This window comes from Anabrus simplex, chromosome 1 (genome assembly GCF_040414725.1).
Source record: "Anabrus simplex isolate iqAnaSimp1 chromosome 1, ASM4041472v1, whole genome shotgun sequence".
NCBI lineage: Eukaryota > Metazoa > Arthropoda > Insecta > Orthoptera > Tettigoniidae > Anabrus > Anabrus simplex.
Window position 1 is genome coordinate 865,338,409 of NC_090265.1, and position 15,322 is coordinate 865,353,730.

At 39.4% G+C, this 15,322-nt stretch overlaps 1 protein-coding gene across 2 annotated transcripts in view; it reads left to right on the forward strand.

The window, feature by feature from the left end:
* qtc (quick-to-court) overlaps positions 1–15,322 on the forward strand; it is a 310,644-nt gene that overhangs the window by 206,139 nt on the left and 89,183 nt on the right. For both annotated transcript variants that reach the window (XM_067136479.2, XM_067136480.2), the window contains exon 6: positions 3,791–3,965. In XM_067136479.2, coding sequence (XP_066992580.2) covers positions 3,791–3,965 — 175 coding nt within the window. The remainder of the gene's footprint in view (positions 1–3,790; positions 3,966–15,322) is intronic.

Genomic DNA, 15,322 nt, shown 5'->3' on the forward strand with positions numbered 1-15,322 from the left:
CAGTGACTCAATTCTTAAGGTTTCTGTTAGAATGTAGTGATGGGATATTTGGTTCATTTTACTGAAACAATTAATTTGATTCCGTTCATGTTACTGAATCCATACAGTGACCCGATTCACGGCACATCAGAGTCACCCTTCCCATTACATCTGTGTAATATGTACTGATAAGAGAGCAACAACAGTATTCAATGCTCACTGCTGTCATCAGGTCTTCATTCTATGAACTGCTTTCCTGTGTGTTATCCAGCTTTCAGATTCAGGTTTCTCCTGCAGCCATCACTTTGCATCAAGTTTTGATGTTACAAAGCCTTTCCCCCACATTGACAAGTCCATTAAATAAGTATATAGAATAAGATGAAAAAATAACTGTACATACATTCATCAATGATCTGCATTTAGAGCTGTCGCCCAGGTGGCAGAATTCCTATCAATTGTTCGTCTAGTTTGTTCTTGAATGATTTCAAAGATCTTGGAAATTTCACTGTATTCACGGTTTTCTGATTCAACATCATTTCAGTTAAATGATTGTGCCAGTTGTTTTACTTGCTCACTGTCCATGTATACCAATAATCTTATGATTCAGTGATTGAGGTCTTGTGCAATGATGTGACATACGAACTGAGAGAATACTGGGCAGTTCTTCCCAATACAAAACATATAATTTTGACTGGTCATGAGCATGACACATAGTCATAGGGTAGGCTGGAGAGCTGAGTTGAATTATTTGTCAAATTTCAATTAATTATATACAAAGATTAATCAAAATAATAAATAGAATAACCTAATAGCTCACCTACTTACTAGCTACTTTGGAAGTACATTTTGACTACCTTTTTAACACTGCAAATAAATCTAACTATTGTTTTATATTGCCCTGTAAGAAGAGGACAGTAAATGTAAGTAGGTATTACCCTATTTTCAAATGAGCTAAGAGCGAGAGTCCGTTTTACCATACGGTTCTTTCAGTGAGCTAGGGATGGCTCTGTATGATTTGCCTGCAGCGGAAGTTCGACTCCCCACCATTGGGGAACATGCAAGTAACTGCTGGTGCTAAAGGTGATGAAACAGTAAGGTAGTGTGCAGCCCATGTTAGTTTAACTAACATACAACTATGGTGTTGATCGAAGAAAAGATTTATTTGTTATTTGTGTAATACAGTAGTATATTGTAACAAGTTATTTACATAAAGAGGCAATATGGAATGACATTATGCTAAGTAATACAGTTGTGTTGTGAACTTACATAATTCAGAACACTATATTATTGTAGTGCTAAGTTGTTTGGGTTCCCGTGAAAGTAATACAAAAGAGAAAAAAGACAAACATAGATATTGGCAGTGAACTGAATGAAATAATCGTGAAACAATACCAGAAATATTTAACTCTTACATAATTGACCTATTGAGAATGACATGGTGTAAGTCATTATTACAGCAGACTTTAACGACATCTCATAAGTTCCTTGTCTCTGTTTATTACAACGCTAAGTTCATTAATCTGATAATAAACTGTATACTGATTCCATATTTCACTTCTTCTGATACTTTTCCCCACATCTGTGTGGTAGCAGGTGCGACTGTGTCGCACATGTTGATTTGGTCCTGTTTCACAGTTGGATGCTCTTCCTGATGCCAACCCCTATGCGGAGGGATGTAATCACTATTGCGTGTTTCTGTAGTGGATGATTCCAGATTTCACACTTTCTGTAAATAAATATGACTTCATACCTTCGAAAACTATTAAGGTGAGTTATGACTCAATTTAGAAACTTCTTCAGTTTTGAGTCTGTTTTTACGAAATGTAGGTTTCACATTAAGGTACGAGAAAATACGTATTTTACTAAATGTAAGTTCAAATGATTTTTCAGTTTTCTCTTGTACAGTACTAGCAAGATACCTCTGCTTTTCTACAGTTTTAAACTGAAAATTACCTTTCAAAGTTTTAAATTCTGGAGAGTCCACTGTTAACTAGCCTATGAAATACACCCTAAGTTCATACTAAAGCGGTTTTGAAGGAATTATTATGTATTTTTGGATCTCACATTCATTTGAACCCCATACAAATTGGAATGTTTTGAAACTCTATGTTATTTAACATCTAGAGTGTAGATGTGACCAGCCTGTGAAATTCTGACTTTGTACATCGAACAGTAATGGTGGAATGAATGTTTTGATTTAGGGGTAGAATGTTTTAAAAATATTTTCATTTTATCACCTAGGACACAGAAGACCAACCTTCATTTTAAAAATTTTAGTGCGTGAAACATTTTTGGAAAAAAGAATATTGCAATTTTTGGAGTCAACCCCCATCTAAACACCTTTGGAGAGAAACATTTTGAAGCCAGGCTGAGTGGCTCAGATGATTAAGGCACTGGCTTTTTGAGCCCAAGTTAACAGGTTTAATCCTGGCTTAGTCCGGTGTGGTACGTACAAGCAATGAAAGAACTCCTGTGGCATAAAATTCTGGCACTTCGGCATTTCCAGAAACAATAAAAGTTAGTTAGTAAGATGTAAAACTAATAATACTATTATTATTATTTAAAACATTTTGAATTATATCATATTTGACACCTAGGACATTAAAGAAAATTATTACAACTTCGTACATTTTGGAGGGATAAATCATTTCGTTTCTGGAGCTAACTTATGAGTAAAAAGTTTAAAATATTTCCTCTTTTACACCTTGGATTTAAAAATATATACCACCATTTGGAATTTTGTTTTCGTATGTTAAACGGTTTCAGAAAAATGTGTATTTTTGTTTTTGGGTCTTAACCCTCATTTGACACCCTTAGGGATTAATCTTTTTTCACACCAGGCATATGCTGGGGCTGTGCGTTAATTAAAGCCACGTTCGCTTCCTTCCCGATCCTAGCCCTTTCCTATTCCATTGTCGTCAGAAGACCTATCTGTGTAGTTGTAAATAAAAAAAAATAAATAAAAAAAAATGTTTTTCAAACCTTCTGTTATTTAACATCTATGATATCATTTGAAATAGCGTGCTCTTTGGTGGTATTATTTGATTCACTTTTGGGTATAAAATTCACGGCATTAAATCCATCATGATAACATCCCTCGATGATCGCTCCAGCTCCACGCTTACTGCTTACATTTGCAACTCACAGCACTAGGCTACACAGTAACTCAAAGAAGTCCGCTAGAGCGCTCTGAACCTCACGACTTGCATGATCCCCATATTCATTGTTCTGATAATGAACTCTGTGTGTGTGTGTGTGGGTGCGTGCGTGCGTGCGCGTGTCTCTCTCTCTCTCTCTCTCTCTCTCTCTCTCTCACTGATCCATGAGTGAACTACTCAGCACTGCCTGCTGCAAGTCGGCTGCAATTCGATTCTCTCGGACAGTTGAACGAATCGATACACTGCTTTGAATCATACACTCTGTAACCAACACTATTACAGTGACTTCACAATTGGGCTTATTCTGCTCTCTGTGCCTCAGAGCAGTCTTCTTGAATAGAAGTTTTCTTAGTTTTCCATCTCATTCACCTTGGATATATAACGGGGTGATACCTTTATTAAATTGTGGATAGTAAATTTAAATGCATGTATTATTTATAACTTCATTGGGTCGTTTTTCTTATGTAGGATGCTAATAAAAAATATTTTAGGTTTAAGATTATTCATGAAAAAAAAAAATTAATCATTTAAGTAGAGGCTAGGTAAACAATTGAAAAAGAAAACTGACAGCCCTAAATGCAGATCAGTTGTAGTAGATCGATTGATAACGAGTGATGGTGAAAGAAGTGTTAACTAGTTCCTCTCTCTTTTAGGTACTGTGAGCTCCGTGTAGACTACGATCATGCTCAAGATAAAATTCGACAGCTGGAACGAGACAATGAATCACTGCGTAAGAGCATGGAAGAACATGAGGAACGTCATAAGAATATGTATCTTAAAATGTACCTGAAAGGTCAGGAAGCTGCTCGGTTTGAGCACGCTGACCAGGTAATTTCACTAATTATCATTCAAATTTAGCTTTGTAAAATTATTTTAAATTTGGTAAATTTAATATACAGTAGCATAATTAACTATTATGTGCAATCTACATAATTACATAACATAACACCAAGCAGCTTTTCAGAAATGGAACTGTCTTGTATTAATATATGGGTAGGAAAATATTAAACAGTTAATGTCATCAATTAATATGATTCTACCATAATTAACTATTATATGCAATATACACTGACTGAGCAAATGTCATGGGATAGCGGAGCACTGATGCGCAGGTGTGTTGTCTGCGCACCGCATGCCCCCTGTGCCAGCAGCAGTTGTATAGGAGACCTTGTGAACAGTGGCTGTGCATGTGACGTGTGTAACATGGAACATCATCGTGAGCTGACACCGTTCGAATGGGGTATGGTGGTCAGTGCCTGATGGATGGGAAGTGCGATTTTGGAAGTGGTGCAGGAATTCGGCTTCACACGATAAACCGTGTCCAGGGTGTATCATGAATGGCTGAATGCGGGTGTCACCGTCCACAACAGACGAACGACCGGCCGTCCAGCCACCCTCTATGACCGTGACCAGCGACATCTGAGACGGATTGTCAATAATGAGACGGGCAACCGTGCAACAAATCACGGCTCAGTTCAACGCAGGCTGTGCTAGACACGTCTCCCAGTGGACAATCCGTAGGAACATGGGTTCTATGGGGTATGGGAGCCGGCGTCGCACACGGGTGCCACTGTTAACCCAACATCATCGGGCACAACGACGCACATTTGTCGCCAGTCACCAGGGATGGACACTGGAACAATGGCGTAACGTGATATGGTTGGACGAATACGATTTCAACTGCACCATGCCGATGGGAGGCACCATGTATGGCGTAGACCACATGAAGCGATGGATCCCGCCTGCCTCGAAGGTGTGGTCCAGGGCACTGGCGTCTCTGTTATGGTCTGGGGTGCATTTTTCCTGGTATGGAATGGGCCCCCTAGTTGTTTTGGAGAATGAATGGTACGCGGTATGTTGAGCTGCTCGGAGACCATCTCCACCCATTTTTGGCCTTCCAGTGCCCAGACGGTTCTGCGGTGTTTCAAGATGATAACGCGCCGCCACATCGCTCCCTGGCCACCCTTGAGCCCCGATATGAACCCTATCGAGCATATCTGGGATGTCCTGGAACGCAGGCTCCGTGCCATGGATCCTGCACCCACGAACAGACCAGCACTGGCGGCCACTCTGCAAATGATTTGGTGTCAGCTGCGTCCAGAGGACTACCAGGGACTTGTTGACTCACTTCCACGGCGTCTCACTGCAGTTCGCAGGGCCAGGGGAGGCCCCACACGCTATTAGGTGACTATCCCATGACATTTGCTAAGTCAGTGTACATAGATACATAACATAACACCATGCTACTTTTCAGAAATGGAGCTGTCTTGGAATAATATATGAGAAGGAAAATATTAAGAGTTCATCTAATCAATTCATGTGATTCTATCATGTAAACATACTGCCATGGAACATTATGTTCTCTAATTTTATTTATCATAAGTATTCGGAGGCTCTCTGGCCAAGACTGAGACAGTAAGCATACCTGCCAACTTTTACAGTTTATCCATAAAATTTACGGAAATTGCAGCATTTTACAGTTTTACGGACAAAAACTTGAAACGTTAACATTTGATAATCACCCCACTTCCATACAATTGATTGTTTGCTTGGGTCAAAGGCAAATCCACGATAGTCAATAACTCATTCTTTGATATGATTGGTACCTTTAACCATGTGATGTTTATGTCATCATTGGAATTGAATTTAAAGCCGGGGTAACAGTTTTTCCATGTGAATCTTAGGTGTCGACAGGCTCTGCTCCGCAAATTCTTTGTTCTGCTCCGTTCACTTGTGATTTAACCCATATTCTTTTCGACTACGTGAATGTTGTTCTTTGTTCATGAAGTTGAATGTTCTGGCCTTTTATGGTCATGGCATATTTTAACAAAATGTTCAAGTTTTTGTGTTATAACTTCATGCTTCTCAGTTTCCTGTATTCCTTGGACTAATTACATTTGTTCCCCATGTTTTTTTTACCATGTGCATATTCTTTGTTCACGAGGTTGGCGTCATGTTCATTTTTTTTGGTGCTTTGACATTTTTAATGTAGTGTTTGACTGCCTTGAGTGTTTATGTTATAATTTTATGTGACGTTCACTGATCCAGGTTCCTTTCGATGTGCAGTAGATATGGAGACATTTGTTCTCGGAAATCTTCATACGCTATATTTCTAATGTAGGATTCATGAATAAATCCAACAAGAAACAGTACTTCCAGACATTTAAAGACTCATATTCTGTTGATTTTCCGTGCATACTAAAATCAATAAAGAGAGAAAAATTTGCCTTTTGCATGGTATGTGGGTGTGATATTAATATTGCACATGGTGGAAGAAATGATTTAAGTAATCATGTGAAGTGCGGTAAACACGTAAGTTATGTTAAACCGTCGGGCTGAGTGGCTCAGACGGTTGAGGCGCTGGCCTTCTGACACCAAATTGACAGGTTTGATACTATCTCAGTCCGATGGTATTTGAAGGTGCTCAAATACGTCAGCCTTGTGTCGGTAGATTTACTGGCACGTAAAAGAACTCCTGCAGAACTAAATTCCGGCACCTTGGCGTCTCTGAAAACCATAAATGTAGTTAGTGGGACATAAAGCGGTTACGTCACGCATTCTTATCTAAAAAATGTCACTGTAAAATTTGTCACAAATGGAACATAATAATTGCTTTTACTTAAATGAAGTGAAAAATCTGCGGTAAATTAAGAAATACCATCGTTATTAGAGAAATATGAATACATACTTAACACCTGTAGACAGGAATCCTTTATGTCGTATTCCTCTGCTGGTGCCGTCTTTTGTTAATTTCTTGAGGTCCAGGAATGGGAGTGCTATGTCTGTGGATTCTCATTAACTTTGTCCATATGACTAGAGCGACCAGTTCAAACAGCAAAATGGAGGTCAACAGCAGTCACAATGTTATTTAGTTCTTCAATGAGGCAAATGACCATGTTATAGTGATGTGGCTGGAACTCTACGGAAAAAACTAAGGATGCATTCAACAACTTGGTGCTGCACATTACAGAGAAATATCGTAAGTACCACAAAAATGATTTTTGTTGAAAGAAAAATAGCATGATCCCTGGACCAATAAATAAATCACTAGTCTACAGAATTCTTCTTATGTACATCGGCCATAGCTTTTTGTTGCCTATTAAATTTTGCATATCGCGATACAATTCAGGAAATGATGTCATTGACAACTGAAGCAATGATATGAAAGCAAAGAACTTCAGTGAACACAGACATCACACACGAAATTGTTGGAAGTGTAAGAAAAACAAAAGACATATGTGTGTTACTGTGAACGTAGCACCAAAAGTACTTGTAAAGTAGTAAAGTAGGTATACATAATATTCTCCAAAAATAAAATATTTCTTAATTTACCGCAGATTTTAGACTTCAACTGTGTAAAAGCAATTATTATTATTATTTTACAGCAACATTTCGTAGATAGGAATGCGCAACGTATCCAATAAAGCAAATAACATTATTATTATTATTATTATTATTATTATTATGTTAAATCAAAGGAAGATAACAAGAAAATCAACTTTTTTTTTTCTTTGCGAAGTCTGGAAACCAATATAGATGGTCCGTTATTGGAAATCATAAATTTTTCTGCTAACTCATTCCTGGTTGCCAGCCTTTCCCCCCCGTGTACTAAGTTGAGCTCATGAGTTGGTACTTAGCACACCCACCAAGACACATGACACATGGCTAGTGCATACCGTGGAGGCTATCTATCTATCTAAGAATGTTTTCAGGGTGGGGTGGGCCACCTAGAGGGTTACGCCCTCTCTCTGGACAAGAGATGCGGGCGGGTTAGGGAGATGTGATGGAAAAAGGAGATGGTAAAGGATGTGAAGAAGGAGGAGATGGGGGAGGAATTTTGCCTATGCCTAAGGATGTCACTACTGTATTTATTCATTTATTATTGCTTTTCTTTTTTTAGAACATACATACAAGCAACAAGTATATGCATACTATGCATAATAAAGTGGAAGGGTTTCAGACAGTTTGCTTTTTTGTAATAACATTATTTACAGCTTTTACAAATCTTCAGGGATTGTGCATTATCCGATGCCTGGGATACCAGATATGAAGACAGACAGCGAACGGTGAAAGTATTTAACCATGGGACATTGTTCTTGTAAAACACTTAGAGACCTGGAAGATATACGGGAGAGTACGGGAGGTTAAACCATTGTTTCCAGAGGAGTGAAAATGAAATGAGAATTTAAGCCGGAATGCATGGTGGAGAAGTGGAGGTTTAAGGTTTGGTTGGCTGCGGCCTGTAGGTGATGGAGGACTAAGGAGCGATTGTAGGGGTGAATGTTGAGTAGGGAGAGAGTGACAAAACGGATGAGATCTTCGACGGTGGTTGGTGAGAATAGAGAGCGATTGGGCGAAGTGGGCGGGTCTGTGGTTCTAATAGGGGCCACCAGGTCTGGGCGATTATGGGGAGGGGAAAGGCGGCTTCTACAACGGCGGGAGTATACGGGGTGAGTGCTCCACAGGTATGACACTGGGGTGGTTGGTGGGTGTTGGGACGTCGGAACGTAGCGTGTTGTTGGTTGCAGTGTCCACATGATGGGCATTGGGCAGTGCAGTGCGTGGTGAGATGATGGTTGTAGGTGAGGCACCTCTCACACCTGATGGATTGGGGAGGCGGTGCACGTGAAGGTTCAACCTTATGGTGGTGACGGTGAATCGAGACTCCGCTGGCCAGTACCCGGTCGATGTCTGCTGGTGTGGGGAGAAGAATCCGGATCATGTAAGTTGAACCCGTGGCGTTCCTGATCCGGAATGCCTTTTTCGCCGGGATGCCTTCTGCGTTGAGCTCGGAGATGATTGTGTCTTCAGAAATAGAGGGGTCGACGCTGCGAATGACGCAACTAAGGAGGCTGTAGCGTGGTGGGGGAGGTGGAGTTTTGAGAGATGGCTGTGGGAGGGGTTGAAGGGGATTGTTGGATCCGAGACGTTGAGCGCCGATGGCCGTGGTCAGAAGGTTGGCAGCAGTGTCTCCGTTGACCTGGATGATGTCTCCATTTGTAGTTTTGCGGATATCTGCTACGTCTTCTCGGCGCATGTTGTAGCGTAATAGGGTGGAGAAAATGGCGTGGGGAGAATGGAAGTCAGAGGAAGGACTAGTAAGTAAGAAGAAATGAGTTCCTGTTGGGGCGGGTTGGAGGAAACGGGAGCAAGTGATAGGGCGTCGAGTACCGGAAACAGCGGAGAAAGTAAGGTGGGGAAAATTGGAAGTAGGGGTGGCAGTAGTGGTTGGAGGAGGAATAGCCTGAATGGAGGTGTCCATGGGTAGCGATGGATCAGTTCGTGCCACTGCTGATGCGTGTTGTTGGACTCGTTCCTCGGGTGCTGGAGAACTTGGTGGCAGACTCGAAAATTTAAACTGAAAGTTGGAGGCATTCCATTGTGGAGCTGACGTCATTGGAATGAATCTGGCCTGGTAATCTGGTGCTGCAAAACTCGAGATGACCGCTGAGTGGTAGGCGACTGCGGCTGATGGGCTGAGATTCGTGATGGTGGTAGTGGTGGTACTAGCAGTAGCCGCTGTAGTAGTCGAACAGTGAGGAGAAAATGGAGATAGGGTGTTCACGTATGTTCCAGTAGACTGGCAGGACAATGTAGTCACCCTGGATGGTGTGGTAGTTCCTGGCGATGGGCTCGTCCTGAGGTGAAACCTCCCCAATTTTCGTTGTCCACCTGTTCAGTTCACTTTTTCAATAGGGAATGCCCTATGTGCCTGACTTGCGGTGATTGAAAACTGTTGGACGGCGAAGGATCTCCCGTGGAGGCCACTGCATAGGCTATTTGGAGCCACCGGCAGTGCTAATGCACTATGAGAGACTTTGTCTCATAACCAAAAATTGATACCTGCTTGGCCATCAGATGATATACATGTTGATTCCCATAGGGAACCTGAAATATTTGTCACGAATGAGTAAATTTATAATACCAGGAATAAGTTAGCTGGAAAATTTATAATGTCTAATAACGGACCATTTAATTGGTATATAAATTTACTCATTCGGGACAAATATTTCAGGTTCCCTATGAGAATCAACACCTATATCAAGTCTGGAAACATTGACAGTGACGTAATTAGGACCGAGTGTCTGTTTACTTCCTTTTTGGTGGAACACAGTATGCCCTTAAGTGCAGCTGATCATGTTGATGCTTTATTTAAGATGTTTCCCACATCAGAAGTTGCAAAAAAATATGTGTGTGGTCGCACAAAAACGACATCCATTGTAAATGGCAAAAAATGCATCATCTGTATTTGTAAAGTGACTTCAAAATGGAGCATTTTCTTTGGCAAGAGATGGAAGCAATGGTACAAATGCTAAGTTGTATCCTATAGTTGTTACATTCTATGATATTCCGCAGGAAAAAATAGTGAGCACTGTGCTATCCATACCAGCGTTAAGACGGGGACTCAACAGGGCAAAACATAGGTAACCTGATGTTATCACAGCTGAATTCTCATAACATACCAATTGAAAACTGTGTGGCTTTCTGCTGCGAGAATGCTCCTGTTATGATAGGACACAAAAATGGGGTTTCAGCAGTTCTGAAGAAAGTTCAACCAGGTATTGCCGTCATAGGTTGCATTTGCCACCTGATTAATCTAGCAGCTGAAAAAGGTGCTTGAAGATTACCAATTAAAGTGGATGAGATCCTTGTTGATATATTTTTTTTCTTAGAGAAGAGTGTCAAAAGTAAAGAACACCTTCAGAAATTTCAGAACTTGCACAAAAAAGAAGCAAAGAAAAATTCTAAAGCATGTATGTACCATGTGGTTATCTTTAGGCAGATGTTTGGTTATACTACTGGACCAGTGGGATATGCTTCTTTTTTCCTTTCTTTCTTTCTTTCTTTCTTTCTTTCTTTCTTTCTTTCTTTCTTTCTTCAAGGAAGAAGTTTGTACCCCAAAACATTTACACAAACTTGACATCTTTCAGAATACTTAGAGTTGAACAAAGTGGATCCAAAGAATATTAGAAAAAGATAATTCTTGATTCTGCTACTACACATGCCCCTAAAAGAATAGCATGTTCTTCCAAATGTGACAAACCCATCCTAAAAAGTAAGACTTCTACTACAACACGTGAGGAAAAATTGTTTATGTTCCTGTCCTCCAACTTGAACAAGGCGTTATGGACTTTCTTTCATGTGACTCTTCCTGTATTTGACAAATTCAATGTTGCCCTTCAGACTTCTTCCCCACAAGTCCACATTTTACTATAACTTCTAATGGATTTGCTAAAGCAATTGTTCACCAGGTTTGTTAAGCCCAAAATGCCAAAGCTCCTCATTGCTTCAAGTTGAGTACAACTTGATTCAAAATTGAAGAAGTGATGATGAATTAATTAGTTATTGGCATTCAGACTTCGAACATAGTGAATGATCTCTTTTGAAGACCAGGAGTTCTGGTCCGTGTTAAGACAAAACATTTTCTCAAGACCTTTTGCAGGAAGCTAAAAGAGCCACAACTATGACTTTAAAGTCCAAGTAGCATGTGATCGGCAGTGTGTATTATATTATTTCTTGTCTGTGTTACATTAAACAAATTGTGTAAATTTTTTTTCAATTATTACATATCTGTTTAGTTTATCAAGGAAGTCTTGTTATATATGCTTCATGAAGATATGATTTTGTTGAAATATCCTGTTTAAAGCATTAAGTATTGTACTTTTTAGCCCAGAAATATTATTATTTTCGTCAAGCCGGCATATGTCGAAAATCGTTAGATTTTTGTCACGCGTGAGTTTTACTGATAGCCCTTTTCATAAGTTGGCAGGTATGCAGTAAGGCATATTTGGTTTTTTTGGAAGGACATGAGTTCAGTTCCAGTAAGAAAGTTGAGAAATTCAGAAACAAGGTGAAACTTCTGGACCAACAGGTGAACCTAGAGCAGGGCCACCCAAAAGAGGGGAACTACGGGAACATGTGGCAGGGGGCCTGTAATTTTAGTTGATTGTTTACATTATTGGAAGCCCAACAAGAAAAAGCATTCACGTACAGTATTTAGCCTAATATTTCATAATATGTCTCTTGATCTCCTAACTAATTGTTTGTGGTCATCTTTGACCATTAAAATTCAAATGGCTGCTTGATTAGCTGCTATGGTTCAGCCAATATTTCCTTGAGATTTTTATCCTTTTGTTGAGAGAGAGAGTGTGTCAACCCCTTAACTGGGGAATAGTTTCATAATGTCAACCATCCAGTGGGTAATTATTCAGCACAACGTGCACTTTTGGAATGGGTACTTGATTTATTTAAATTGTTAGTGATATAGTAGAAATTCAGTAGCATTATGTTATTAATGTTTTTCTTGTAAACCTGTAAATATATACACAGTGTGTTCATACAAATGTGAATATAAAAAGTGTTCCTTTCAAAATTATGATGACATTTTTCAAGTTTTCAGATATGCATCAATAGGTTCTACATACTTTCTCGTTCATAGGTCATTTAGAAATTGCGCACAGTGTGGTAAATATGGACGTATGGGCAAGCACAAAGTGCCACGTCACATTCCTCACAGCAGTAGACAGTTTTCCGTCGCCTCTGGTTTGACAGGCACATGACACAATGTTTTCTTGAGTGATTCCTACTTCCGGTTGGCGAGTTCTAAGATAATTCAACGTCTTTCCTAACCAAGCCATGTTCGTGTCACATGGAACAGTATACTACGATACACAGACTAATTTACGAAAGTTATCAGAACATGGACAATGGAGTTCACAGAACAACTGTATCATAACGACAACGACAACAACTCACAAATTTAGTAATTTCAGTGTACATGTACACAAATTCTTTACGAAGAATTTGGCGCAGACCATACAAGGCAACACGAGACAGCTGTTGGACTGCCGCCTAGGCACGAACTACCCGACTGGCGTGAGACCGGATGAAAATGAATAGGACAGCAATAATCACATCTAATATACATATATACATCTTTATTTTCCTCCAGATCTACAGTATTGCTACCTTATTGATCCATTAATGGAGAAAAATAATAATGCCCAACCTAGACAAACTTTTATACAGTCAAAGATAAAGGTAGGGTTTTCCACCTGTTCAATACTATTAAAAAAAGTGAAATTATTAAAACGTCACATTTTTGTTGTCATTTTTGGTACCGGTTTTGGCAATTTTATTTGCCATCATCAGCCTAGGAGGAAGTCACAGGACATTTTACTAGTTACATTAGAATATTTATAATATATGTATGTACAAACACAGAACCTTCTAAAATAAGTTTGTTACTTACAATTGCGTTATATCATAAAACATTTGGATAATTGAAAAACAAAGACAAAATACCTCCTTATAAGGTTCTAGAAAAGACATAAAATGTTCTATATACAGTCTTGTACATATATATCTCCTAGCATTGTTAAATGTTTGTAACTCTGCATAAAATTAATTATAGCACCAAATTTCAGATAAAATTACCTTTTTTTAAAAAAAATTATAACTTAATAGCTGTTAAAAATATACAACTGGTCTTGAAGAGCTATATAAAACCTTTTAAACATTCTGTTATGGGAGATCATTACAAGAATAGGTAGAAGACTACCTACCTATTTACCTACCTATTACACTTTATAGCAATACTCTAGAACAAAATCAGCTGGTAGTGTATTCTTTCATCCAACCTCCATTATATCTCCAAAATCATAACCACCTTCCATACTTATGACCACCTTCCAACCACCTTTCATCCAACCTCTATTAACTCCAAACTCATAATCCCCTTTCATACTTATCACTTCAATTCCAGGCCACATTCCCTTTACAATTATAATTAACATAAGGTCACATTCACTTAAAATACTATACCTTTCTCTAGTCCATATCAAAGCCTTACCTCCACTATAACTTCTTTATTCTTCACCTTCCAAACCATAAAATACAGACACATATGATCTAAAACTACTTAACCATCTTTCCTTATATCACCACCATGTCTTCAACCACTATTCCCTTACTTACTCACTAACTTATTAGAGTTTTTACTTCTTGTTACTATACCCTCATCATTTTTTTTCATTCCCCACATGTCCCTTAAGCTCCTGCTTCTCCCTTTGTTCATAAACACTTCTATTCTCTGCCTGGTTTCTGCTGACCTTTCCTTTTCACTCTGCATATACATTCCTTCACTGCATTCACTTCCCTTTCTTTCCTCTTCTCTGGCTATGCCCATAGCTGTATCCCTAAGCCTTCCTGTTCTCACCCCATTGACCACTGCTCTTTACTTTTCACTATGCATGATCAAACTTTCACTATGCTCATCTCCCTACCTTTCCTCACTTAACTTCCTGTTTCCCTTGGTTTTTTCCTTATCACCATGTCCGTCTTCTCCAACACTGCTGTCTATAACTTGTCTTTCTTCCACTCTCTTCCCCATTACTTCTTCTTTCTTCATATTCTCTTCCAATTCCCGTAGTTTCATCACTGTCCAAAATCTGGTCCATTGGCCATTGGTTACCACTAGTTGTTGAGCCTTAATGTAAGCTCTTAACCCTTGAAGTCTGGCCTGGACTAAATGTTTCTTTAGGGTATTTATATTCTTAACCCCTTCTCTTCCCATGTCCGTTTCAATCCAAATTTTTGTACTCCGTAGATTAGCATGCCTCTTATCACTATTTCCACCATCAGAGTGGAAAACGACTTCACTTTTATCGGCCTGTTGCCCCGTGCTTTACCTATCCTTTCCACATCATCTATATCAACTTCACTAAAGTTAATTTTCATCCTTTTTTGGATGACTTCCACAACTTTGTAGATTATCAACACTTTGTCCTCTCCTTTTTCTTCCAGCACTCCATATATAAATAAGCATTTCTTCCTGCGTTCTTAGCTACTGTCTTCTGCTTCTGCCTTCAGCTTCACCACCTCTTCCTCCATCTCCCTTATTTTCTCTTTGAGTGACACAATTTCTCTCGTTGATTCCCACTTTGGTCATTGTTTCATCTGTTTTTCCCTGTATCCATTGCCTCATATTTTCAAATTCTTTCACTTGTTCCTTCGTCATATTTTTAATCTGCTCAAATGGGCATACTTCTTCTACAACCTCCTTAACCACCCTCCTTATGACCTTCATATCTTCCCAGCTCATGTTGCCACTATAAGTCGGGTCGGGGTTTACTTCCACACCCCCTATAACTAGCAGTACCATAATCACCACTGCCACCAATATC